Raw genomic sequence first — 13,158 nt, forward strand, 5'->3', positions numbered from 1 at the left:
GATGTCCCTATGGATGAATGAAAAGCATTAGTAAAACTAAAGGCTTTAAATCATATGGCTTTATGAAATTGAGACCTTTTTATTACAGTCGAGGGCCACTTGTTCAACTGTTCTAGTGACAGTGTTTATTTTTTTTTTAAAAGAAGGGTGAAGACATTATTTTATAGCCTAAAAATCGTAGGTTTTGATACCCAGCAGTCACAAACAACTGGTATCATCTGGAACAACACAGAATATCCCAGCTGCTCTCATCTTGTCAATTAGATTCTCTAGTGGAAAAAGGTAATGATTGATTTTACTCATTAGTTTTACACCTGTCTAGAGTGACCATGTCAGTGATATTGATTCCCCTACTTAACATCATTACTAACTTCAGACCCCATTCTATTTAAGAACTCATGGATGAATTCTTTTAAAGAATGTTCACAAATGGTTAGATATTGATGCTACTGCCCAGAGAGTGATCTTTATGTTTTAAGTCATTCCCAGATTATTTGAAGCTTTGCTACTTCTTGATTGGCAGTAAGCACAGGATTTAAATGTGAAAGTGATGAGAGGCATGGAAGCATTTGTGGAGTCTTTTGCTAATTTAATTGGTTTGAACCAAGATACATCTACACCATACACTGACTTCAAATCAGTCAAATGCAGTCAGAATTTATATGAAAGTTTTTTTTATTCTTAAAGCAAAACACTATTTTCTTATGAAAAGAAATGAAAGTATTCTTACAATGAAATGTGTTCTCTGCATTTAACCCATCCTATTGTATAGGAGAAGTGGGCAGCTGCAGCGCTCGGGGACCAACTCCACTTCTTCTTTCCATTGCCTTGCTCAGAGGCACAGACAGGAGTATTAACCCTAACATGCATGTCTTTTTGATCGTTAGGATTCAAACTTAGCAAAGGGTAGCAGAATCTTCTAAATTGAGTCAGTATTGAGTAAGCTAGCATCAGCCTACTGCTGTGCACTGAAGTGAAGTGTAATCTCTCACCAAATGGTGTCCACTAAAAAAAAGCTTTTTTATGGCACTAACAGGCTCAGAATCTTATGAAAGGAGTCTGTAGAGTCTTGGCCACAATAAGTGGTCATGGAATTAAATAGATGTCAATCCATTTATGACCTGAAGCAGAGGTCTCGCTCTATAATCTTCTGAGGAGTGAGATGTTGCAGGAAGACAACAGTGGAAGTGTGAGAGTTGAAGAGAAGTGCAAAAAAAAAAAAGAATATAAAGGTCTATCACAACATTGACTGACTCTACTTGGATTGTCTTCGTAATGGAAGGTGTTCACAGACACTTCTCAAAAACTTTTCATGGCTTATTTGAGCTAAGTTGCTTATAAGACGATATGAAATATATGACGATGATGATGATGATGATAATAATGATAATAATAATAATAATAAACTTTGTTTATATAGCACTTTTCTAAACAAGGTTGCAAAGTGCTTTCTGAAACAATATGAAAATGCTAAGAGTAGAACAATAACAGATGTGAAGATATAAGGATTATGCGAAATAGCGTTTTTTTCCAATTTAGGTCAAGTGAAAAAATAATAATGTAAATAAAAATACAAATAAAAAATGATATAAATGATATAAATAAGGGTTCAGCTTCATCTGATAACGTTTGGAAATCTAGGTGCCAATACAGCTGGATCTGGCCAATTTTAATTCCTGAGTATTCTCAAACTGTACCTCACGCTTTCAATTACTATTTCATCCCACAAGCAAAAATGCCCTTGTTCCTAACTTCATCTCAAAGTTTAGCAGTTAGGGCAATGGTAAATTGTACTCAGCCAGCTTGTTAACTTCCAACTCCCAATTAACTAACTTTTAATGCTCATCAGAAATTAAGGGCCTGAAAATGCATAGAATTTTGAAATGAAAATGCAACTTTTATCTAATATGTTTATTCATGTTCTTTATAGGGAAGACTTTGATAAAGGTGAGTGAATGTGAGAGAAGATTGGGAGAAGCTCAGAGGGACTTCCTTCAGTCATCGTCCATTAGCTTCCTCACTCCACTCAGGAACTTTCTGGAAGGAGACTGGAGGACCATTTCAGTGAGTGTGAATTGCCAACATAATTCTACACCTTTTCAATGATAGTTTATCTATCACAGTTACCCTGGTAAACTACAACTTAAGAAGCTATAAAACAGATTGGTTTCCTAATTGTTAGATGAAGGAAAAGCGGCAACTGTTGCTCTTTGGTATGTTCATACCTGTGAAAACTGCCATTTGTTTCTCCATTGACAACTGCAAAATCTTGATAGCTGTGTGGAATTTTACAAGAGCCGCATTTGAATAGATATCACTTAAAACTAGAACCTGTACTGCAATGAAACATAAAAAAAATCACTTAACAACAAATTCAGTGTAATATCTAAATACCTTACGATATGCTTTTAATGAAACTTGTTGCTTATGGCTTTAATAATTTGACCCTTAATTGGATGAGGAGCTACTTATCAACAGAACACAGACTGTTTACTTTAATGGTAGTTTTTCTACTGTAAGGACAGTACAGTGTGGTGTTCCACATGGAAGTTGTTTGGGCTCATTGCTCTACTCTATTTTTACCAATGATATACCACTTGTTTTGAGTAATGCTAGCTTAGCTATGTTTGCTGATGATTCCACAGTATATATGTCATCAAACAGTGTGGATGAGTTAAATGTTCTATTGGAAAATGGTATGAAATTAATTTTGGACTGGGTAACCAAAAACAATCTACACTCACTGGCCACTTTATTAGGTACACCTTGCTAGTACCGGGTTGGACCCCCTTTTGCCTTCAGAACTGCCTTAATCCTTCGTGGCATAGATTCAACAAGGTACTGGAAACATTCCTCAGAGAGTTTGGTCCATATTGACATGATAGCATCACGCAGTTGCTGCAGATTTGTCGGCTGCACATCCATGATGCGAATCTCCCGGTCCACCACATCCCAAAGGTGCTCTATTGGATTGCTTTGCTTTCATGTTGTTGACGCCAAATTCTGAGCCTACCATCCGAATGTCGCAGCAGAAATCGAGACTCATCAGACCAGGCAACGTTTTTCCAATCTTCTATTGTCCAATTTTGGTGAGCCTGTGCGAATTGTAGCCTCAGTTTCCTGTTCTTAGCTGACAGGAGTGGCACCCGGTGTGGTCTTCTGCTGCTGTAGCCCAACTGCCTCAAGGTTCGACGTGTTGTGCGTTCAGAGATGCTCTTCTGCATACCTCGGTTGTAATGAGTGGTTATTTGAGTTACTGTTGCCTTTCTATCAGCTCGAACCAGTCTGGCCATTCTCCTCTGACCTCTGGCATCAACAAGGCATTTTCGCCCACAGAACTGCCGCTCACTGGATATTTTCTCTTTTTCGGGCCATTCTCTGTAAACCCTAGAGATGGTTGTGCGTGAAAATCCCAGTAGATCAGCAGTTTCTGAAATGCTCAGACCAGCCCGTCTGGCACCAACAACCATGCCACGTTCAAAGTCACTTAAATCACCTTTCTTCCCCATTCTGATGCTCGGTTTGAACTGCAGCAGATCGTCTTGACCATGTTTACATGCCTAAATGCATTGAGTTGCTGCCATGTGATTGGCTGATTAGAAATTTGTGTTAACGAGCAGTTGGACAGGTGTGCCTAATAAAGTGGCCGGTGAGTGTAGTTTTGAGTGTATCAAAGACGAAATGTATTGTTTTTGGCTCAAACCATGCATTAAGAAGTCAGAATCAATTAAGCATATCTATCAAGGGCAGCTGCATAGAACAAGTTACTGAGGCTAAACTTCTAGGAGTCTTTCTTGATGAACAACTATCGTGGCAGAATCACATAGACAAAATAATTGGAAAAATGGGGAGAGGAATATCTATGATAAGAATATAATCCTCTTTCCTTACGCCAACTACCATCTTACAGGTTATACAAACCTTGGTTTTGTCACACCTTGACTACTGCCCTGCAATCTGGTCAAGTTCAGTAAAACAGGAGCTAAACAAGCTTCAGATAGTGCAGAATAGAGCAGCACGTCTTGCACTCAGGTGTTCAATAAGAAAAGGTATAGACCAAATGCACCGTGATCTTGCCTGGTTGAAAGTAGAAGATAGATTAACACGCAGTCTTCTAACGTTATTCAGGAATATAGTTGTGTCAAAACAACCCTACTGCCTGTACTCAAGAGTAACTTTTCCCCAGGACAGACATGAACATGGAACAAGACAAGTTAGCAGGGGCCATGTTACAATTCCTCAACCCATAATAAATGCAATGAAAAGAACTGCTATGTATAGGGCCATTTCACAGTGGAATAGTGTGCCATATGTTATTACTCAGGCAACAAGTAAAGAAAGTTTTAAAAAGAAACTTAAGAGGTTATTTTTGGGTACAGACATACACAATGTCTAGAACGTTTAATACATAATGCAGTTGTGTTTATTTATGTATGCATGCATGTAAAAGCATGTGTATACATGGATGTTGTTGTAGGAAGTTTTATTGTGGACCCCAGAAAGATTAGCTGTTGCCTTGCGTAGTAGCTTATGGGGATCTAAATAAACATAAACATAAACCTTGAATATGTCGAGGCTGGGTGGCACGGTGGCGCCGTGGTTAGCGCAGTCGCCTCACAGCAAGAAGGTCCTGGGTTTGAGCTCCGGGGTAGTCCAACCTTGGGATCATCCCGGGTCATCCTCTGTGTTGAGTTTGCATTCTCTCCCCATGTCTGTGTGGGTTTCCTCCGGGTGCTCCGGTTTCCTCCCACAGTCCAGAGACATGTAGGTCAGGTGAATCAGCCATACTAAATTGTCCCTAGGTGTGTGTGTGTGTGTGTGTGTGTGTGTGTGTGTCAGGGATGGAAATTAGCACCCGCTACATGCCAAATGCGGGTGGATTTGCGTATTGGCGGGTGAATTTGCTCAACCTACCAGCCACGGTAGCGGGTAAAGAAAAGTAGCAATTTGTGACATACTGAATCGCGAATCTGCCTTATTTCCCCCCCTATGACCCGCCCTACTCTGCCTCTGATTGGCTAGTACTTGTTGCCATCGTTGGTTAGCCAATCAGAGGCAGAATATAGGGACGCTTGTCTTGCGAGTCTGCTAATTCACACAGACACTTTCGAGGATGAGGAGAGAGCTAGAAAACACAATGTGACGTTACATCGCAGGGGTTAAGAGGTCTGCAGAGAAAACATCCCAGGAGGAGACAGGTTAAAGAGGCGAAGATGAAACGAAAACTTTTTTTTTTTTTTTTTATAAATTTATTTCTGATTTTTCCCTTTTTTCTCCCAATTTAGTGGCCAATCGATCCCTATTTTAATTCAAACACCCACCCTCGTACTGCATGCGTTCGCCAACTGCATCTCTCCGGCCGGCAGTCTCGAAGGAGACCGGCTTCCCACTTTCGTGACAAGGTGACTCCAGGCCGAACCACTGTTTTTTCTGACACACACAGAGACGCATTCACATGATGAACACAAGCCGATTCCGCCCCCCTCCCAAAGACAGCGTTGCCAATGATTGCTGCTTCATCGAGTCCGGCCATAGTTGGATCTGACGAGACCAGGGCACGAACCCCGGTCCCCAGTGGGCAACTGCATCGACACCAAGCCGATGCTTAGACTGCTACACCACCGCGGACACGAAAACGTTTTTTTAATGAGAAGTGGAGAATAACTGACAACGGAGACAGAGTCCCGTGATTGGTTAGTTTACGAGGAGACAAGCCAGACAATGTTCAGTTCGGTATGTCGTCAACACGCTTCGGATGCCAACAAGAAAGCTAACAGTTTCATTATTGGGACTAAAAACCTAAAATTGGAAGCCATAAAAGACCATGAATCATCCAAATACCACATCCATGTAATAAAGTAAGTACAGGGAAAATCGACCCCACAGGATACCGCTGCCATGAACACGTCCCAGTTGGAGAAGATGAGCCTACTGTTTAGAAATGCCCACGCAATCGCGAAAAAAGGAAGGCCACTTACAGATTACGTGTGGCAATGCAAGTAAATCATAATTTAAAAAAAATATATTCACTAACATTAGATTAAGTGTTGAATTAAGGTCAGAATATAGCTGTCATGTAATGTCATTAGCTAGCTAACGTTACGTGTAGTTAGCAAGTAAATCGTCATTTACTAACGTTAGATTAAGTGTTGAATTAAGACCCATACTGACACAATTCCTTCTACTTGTTACAGTCTTGGTTTATGTAATAATAAAGGGAATTTTGGTGGCACTGATACACTGGTAATTTTTTGACAAATAATTTAAATGTTTTAAAGGTAGTGTACACAATTTTGAAAACCATAGAAGAGTAAACTAGATTTTGAAAATAGTATTTTAAGAGTTTAAATATTTAAAAAAGCTTGAATGTTGTAGATCTTGTTTTATTATTTTTCACATGCTGTTACACACTGCCGGTTAAAACAAGAAAGTGGCTGGTAAAAAAATTGAGTGGCTGGTAGATTTTGGAATCCATCAGCCACAGTGGCGGGTGGACAAAAAAGTTCATTTCCACCCCTGGTGTGTGTGTGTGTGTGTGTGTGTGTGTGTGTGTGTGTGTGTGTGTGTGTGTGTGTGTGTGTGCGTGTGCGTGTGCCCTGTGATGGACTGGTGGCCTGTCCAGGGTGGCTCCACGCCTGCTGCCCATGACTGCTGGGATAGGCTCCAGCATCCCTGAGAACAGGATAAACTGTTTAGATAATGGATGGATGGATGTAAAGGCTGTTCTCATAAGACATCCACATGATGATGATGGGTTTTGCTTTTGCGATGCTTTAACATTGTGTTAGAGTAGCTTTTGGGCCTGTGCACTTTAATTTATGCCATTATGCTGTGAGCTGCTGCTCAATACTCTGCTTTCTGGTCTTCTTCAGAAAGAACGACGTCTTCTGGAGAATCTTCGTCTAGACCTGGATGCCTCTAAAACCCGTCTAAAGAAGGCCAAGGCAGCAGAGGCTAAAGCCGCGGTGAGTCCCTCTGTATTCCGAACACCATCTAATTCTTGTCATGTGATCATTCTCTTGCTATAACCCTGACTACCCATGCTGTTGTTGATGTTGACGACTAACATGTTGGTGTTTTCTAAATATTCACAGTGTGAGGGAGAAGTGAGTATTCCAGATTTATCTCAGTCCCTGTGGTGCATTTTTCCCTGTCTCTCATGCTATTTTCATGTAGTTATTAGTGACATTATGCACATTTAAATGTGTTTTACTGTAACACACGCCTCAGAAAAAAGGAACGAGAGAAAAAGGAAAAAAACACCTGGAGTGACAATTTTACTTGTTAAAGAAAATGAGCTGAAGTTGCTGCATGTTCAACAGGATTGTAGGGAGTTAAAGGGGTGGTTCACTTTTTGGGGTTTTGGCCACTTTCTGTGGTCAAGGGGACATACATTGCACAAGACCATTTTTTCCACACATAGAATCTTGACGTAGTTGTGAACATGCACTCAGCATGAGAGGACAGTACGAACATGGAAGCGAGTGGGTCAGCCATCAAAATGTGCTTCTGATGACTCAAAAACAGCATGCATAACAGGGCGTCTGGGTGGCATGGCGGTCTATTCCATTGTCTACCAACACGGGGATCGGCGGTTCGAATCCCTGTGTTACGTATGGCTTGGTCGGGCGTCCCTACAGACACAATTGGCCGTGTCTGCGGATGGGAAGCCGGACGTGCGTTTGTGTCCTGGTCGCTGCACTAGCACCTCCTGTGGTCGGTCGAGGCACCTGTTCGGGGGGAAGGGGGAATGGATCCTCCCATGCGCTTCGTCCCCCTGGCGAAACTCTTCACTGTCAGGTGAAAAGAAGCGGCTGGTGACTCCACATGTATCGGAGGAGGCATGTGGTAGTCTGCAGCCCTCCCTGGATCAGCAGAGGGGGTGGTGCAGCGACCGGGACAGCTTGGAAGAGTGGGGTAATTTGCCAAGTACAATTGGGGAGAAAAAGGGGGGGGAAATCCCCCCCCCCCAAAAAAATTTTTTTTTGACATGCATAGCTAATATATGTATTTTTGGTTTGTACGCTTGAGCAGGATAACTTTTCTGCCTTTATTAGGAATTAAAATGATAAATAGGAACAATGAAATGTGGGTAATCATGTGCTGGTCATTTTTACCTTGGCTTTGTATAAACCTCCACAAAAGCCATAAAAATTGTGAAAAGGTGAAAAGAAAAAATATCTGATAATATTACATTATATAACTCAAGAATACATGTTAGCCATGTATGTTGCTTCAGAGTCACTAGAAGAATATTTTGTTGCTTTTTTTAAAGGACAGGATTACTGCCCCATTCACTTCCATGTCAGCTCTGGCTGCTCATTCAGTGCATGTTTGTAACTGTGTTCAGATTTTATGCACAGAAAAATGGCCTGGGGCAATAGTATGTCCCCAGAAAATAGCCAAAACCCCAAAAGCGAATTGCCCCTTTAACAGAGAGAAGTCTGGCTGCAGATATCCTTTATCAAGCTCTGGGTTCAGAGGATAGAGAGTTACCAGCCTGTCCTGAGAAAAGTACCTAAAATCAATATTTTCATTCTTAGGTTTTTTTTTTCTTTGCAAGAGTATGGAGATAGGGGAAAAAATAATATTGAATACCAAAAAAGTGTGACTTAGTAACATTTTGAATAGGTTTGATTTAGAATATGACAATAATACAAGAATGCTTTATCATTAAAAAAACGGGCCTATGCCATTTCGTTATTTGTTAGCTATCATGAAGTAAATTAGCTCTGGTGCTCTTTAGCATTAGCAAATTCTAGATAGATTTTCAACTTTAATTTTTCTTATATTGCTTTAAAAGGTATGAAGTCACTATTCATTTAGCTAGCATTACCTGTTTAGCGTTATGACCTTGTTGCTTGAAAAGATGCCGCCTTGGTTGTACTTATGAAAACAAATAATAAGGTCATCCGGGTGGCATGGCAGTCTATTCCGTTGCCTATCAACACGAGGATCAACGGTTCAAATCCCTGTGTTACCGCCGGCTTGGTCGGGCGTCCCTACAGGCACATTTGGCCATGTCTGCGGGTGGGAAGCCGGATGTGGGTATGTGTCCCGGTTGCCGCAATAGCGCCCGGGGTGCCTGTTTGGGGGGGAGGGGGAACTGAGGGGAATAGCGTGATCCTTCCACGTGCTACGTCCCCCTGGTGAAACTCCTCACTGTCAGGTGACATTTATCAGAGGAAGCATGTGGCTGTGTGTCTCCCTAGAGATTTCAGTTGGTCATTAAATTAGAATTTAAGCATAGAAATCAGGCTGCTTGTTTGACACAGGGAACTAATATGCAAAGGTCCTGGTGTTGAGGTACACAGTCCGATACTGGTCTTGCCTCTGGCTCAACTATGCCCCACAGGAACTGTTGGTAATGCTGCTGGCTTGGGAGCCATTAGGGATAATATATCCTGCCATTGCTGTGAGAGACTCTTTCAGATTGTTGGGTGATTGTACAGCCATGGGTGTTTCTATGGGGTCTCCACAAGTATTGTGTCTTTATACACGCTCAATAATCCAGACAAGGAAATCACTCTTCTAAGTGACTTCTTCAGACAAAGTCGCTTAAATGAGCGATGAAACATTTCTCTCAATGAATGTGTCCAGATGAACTGATTCAACTTTCTGTGATTTTCTTACCTGGATTATTAAGCATGCATAAAGACATTGACTCGTTTCAGAGAGGACTGCCTTAAACTTGTACGTGAGTTCAAGCAAACGACGCATAAGGTGGCAGAATACTGAAATGACCTGAGATTCAGCCTCAGGTGCAGACAGTATATACTTAAGAGCCTGCAACTGAAATCTTCGGGCAAGGGCCACCAAGCTAACGAGATCCTTCAGAAGGCACAGAACTAGCCGGTGAACGTACAGGTGAGACAAACTCATTTTACCATCGATGCTTTGAAAGCTGAAGAAGCAAAGCCAACAGATACTCATGTCGCGTCTGGATGAGACCACTTTTTAACATGTGATTGAGTTCATGGAGAAGGCTCGTCTAGCACAACATGGAAAGTCGAATACCAGGCAGCAAAAGAAGTTATACTTACTTGCTGCAATCCAGAGAATTCGGCAGACAACAGATGGGACCCTCAATAGCAGACAGACATATGCCAGACACATGCCGACGATGTGGACAAGTGGGGGGAGAATCTGTCTGACAGAACTTACCCAGGCAGAGAAAGACATCCTTGCTAAAGGGCTGAATTTTGCTGTCACACCAAGGCAAATCCTGCTAATGGAACTGATCACTGTAACGGAATTGGTGATCCGTAACAATTTGCATCATGGACCTGGAAGCAGAGTAACTGCGGACGAAAGTGTCAGCCTGCCTCAGCAATGCGAAGGTGTTGCCGTCCAACATCAGCAGAGACAAAAGGAATGCACTCAGGACTCTCAGTAAGGACAATAACATCATCATCCTTCTGGTGGACAAAGGTAGATGCACTGTTTTATTAAATCAGACAGACTGTTATGAGAAAGTTATGATGTTACTTAGCAACTTAAATACTTATGAGCCCCTGAAATGAGATCCAGATGGTGGTTACAAGAAAAGGGTGATAGATTGTCTGAAGCTGTTTGAACAGGACAATGCCATTGATAGAATTTTGTACCACAGATTATACCCAGGGTCGCTACCTCTAGTCTATATGGTTCACCCAAGATACATAAACAGGATGTGCCATTATGGCATAGTATTTGTATGATTAACTCAGAAAGCTATATCACCTCTTCAGTTTCTGGCATCTATTCTTAACCTGTTGGTGGGCAGTAATGAACATCACATTCAGAACACTATGGATTTTGTGGATAAGGTGAGGGACATCATTATGGAGGAGGATGAAACAGTCTCTTATGATGTTACAGCTCTTTTCACATGCATTCCTGTTGATGAAGCAATGGTGGTAGTCCATATGAAATTACGGGATGACCCCACCCGTAACAATAGGACCACCCTTAACACTGACCAAATGTGTCTGCTCCTGAAGCTGTGTCTTCAGTCCACGTACTTCACATACAGGTGGCAGTACTATAGGTAGAATAATGAGTGTGCTATGGGTTCCCCAGTCTCACCTGATGTTTCCAAGTTGTACATGGAGGAAGTGGAAAAGAGGGCTCTGATGTCCTATCCAGGGACACCCCCTAGCCATTGGTTCAGATTTGTGGACGACACCTGAGTTAAAATGAAATCTCAGGATGTACAACATTTCACAACCACATTAACTCAGTGGACAACCACATCAAGTTCACCAGGGGGGATGTGAAAAATGACAGGTTAGTCTTCTTACACTGTGAAATTGGTGATGGGGGACATTCATTTGATTGTTGATGTTTACCATAAACCAACACATACTGATCAGTACTTAAGGTTTGACTCTCATCATCCACTGGAGCACAAACTAGGAGTCATCAGGACGCTGTACCACCGAGCTGACAACATCCCCAATGACATAGTTACCGGGGAAGGGGAGAAATCCCGCATTAAGCAGGTCCTGGGTAAATGTGGTTATCCTAACTGGGTGTTTGTCAAAGCCAGGAAGACGCCCAAACAGTGCACCAGCCGATCGAAGAGAGGAGGACAACAGCTGCCTAAGCATAAACCAGTGGGGATTCTGTATGTGGTGGGAGTGTCAGAACAGTTGAGACACGTATTTTCCAAACACCGCGTCTCAGTTGCTTTTAAACCCCAAAACACGCTGCGCCAGAAATTAGTCCACCCAGGGATCTGGTCCCCTAGCACAAATGGAGCAATATAATGTACACTGGCGGCATGGTGGCCCAGTGGTTAGCGCTGTTGCCTCACAGCAAGAAGGTCCTGAGTTCGAACCCTGGGGTCACCTTGGGGGACATCCCAGGTCGTCCTCTGTGTGGAGTTTTCATGTTTTCTCCGGCTGCTCCAGTTTCCCCCACCATCAAAAAGACATACATGTTAAGGTTAATACTGCTGTCTGTGCCCCTGACTGAGGCATAGCAAGATGAACTGGAGTTGGTCCCCGGGTGTTGCATGGCGGCTGCCCACTGCTCCTAGCTACACAGGCAGGATGGGTTAAATGCAGAGACGAATTTACCCACAGGGATTAATAAAGTATATCAAAATCAAAAAACGCTTAAGTGCCAGGAGGATTGCCGTGACTTGTACATCGGGGAAACCAAACAGACGCTGGCGAAGAGGTTGGTACAGCACAGAAGAGCTAGTGTGTCAGGTCAGGACACCACAGTCTATACCTTTCTACAGGCCAGTGGCCACTCTTTCAAGAATGAGGATGTACACATCCTTTACAGGGAGGACTGCTGGTTTGAACGGGGAGTCAAAGGGGCCATCTATGTGAAGAGGGAACGGCTGTCCCTGAATCAGGGGGGAGGGGTAGATCTGTCACCATCTTACAATGCTGTGATTGTAACTATTCCCTAATCCTGTGTGATTACTACACATGGCCATTGTGACTCTGGTTAATGGTCACGGTAATTTGCACATGAAATGGATCATTGGTTTCTGTCATTATGTGACTCTGCTGTTTAAGGGTGGGGATACCTGCAGTCAGTTAAGACTGAGGAAGTCACTTAGATGAATGATGAAACGTTTCTGTCAATAAGTGTTGTGTCCAGATGAACTGATTCAACTTTCTGTGATCCACAAGTGTTATGTTTCCCCGCACGACCCTGTATGTGAAAAGTTAGTTAGCTCTTTGTGTAATGGAGGGCGCATAAGGGTGCCATGTGTAATGGAGGGCGTATAATGAAGTCCCTCCCTAGTCAGTGGTTTTGTAATGGAGTGACTCCAGGGGTTTACTGCTAGGAGGTAGCAGTAAGTCGTTTTGCAATTGCCTCTCAAAGGTGTCAGGGTGCAGCCAGACCCTCTTTTAACATTAGATTTCCCACTGGGCGAATACTGCTTAGCCTTTGGCTGTGCTTGAATGTATGCTTGAATGTAGCCTGAATTGTATGGCTTATCTTACCAGTCACTTAAACTGCTAATCATTTTGGAATTTTACTCTGGAAAAACTTCCATTATGACTCAGGCAGTAGAGCATCTGATCCTATCAGTGGTCTTAGTGGTCTTACCCATACTCCACCATCATAAAATCAAAATATGAATTTCACCCTACTGGGCCCCGGCTTTCATTGTGATCTGTGTCTGGGTCTTGTTGTGTCAAAATTGAGTTT

The 13,158-nt window shown here is 42.5% G+C and overlaps 1 protein-coding gene across 2 annotated transcripts in view; it reads left to right on the forward strand.

The window, feature by feature from the left end:
* The window catches only part of LOC130108932 (endophilin-B2-like), a 75,536-nt gene that overhangs the window by 24,065 nt on the left and 38,313 nt on the right, over positions 1–13,158 (forward strand). For both annotated transcript variants that reach the window (XM_056275576.1, XM_056275584.1), the window contains exons 4-5: positions 1,931–2,064; positions 6,873–6,965. In XM_056275576.1, the coding sequence (XP_056131551.1) occupies positions 1,931–2,064; positions 6,873–6,965 (227 nt within the window). The remainder of the gene's footprint in view (positions 1–1,930; positions 2,065–6,872; positions 6,966–13,158) is intronic.

This window comes from Lampris incognitus, chromosome 1, assembly GCF_029633865.1.
Source record: "Lampris incognitus isolate fLamInc1 chromosome 1, fLamInc1.hap2, whole genome shotgun sequence".
Classification (NCBI taxonomy): Eukaryota; Metazoa; Chordata; class Actinopteri; order Lampriformes; family Lampridae; genus Lampris; species Lampris incognitus.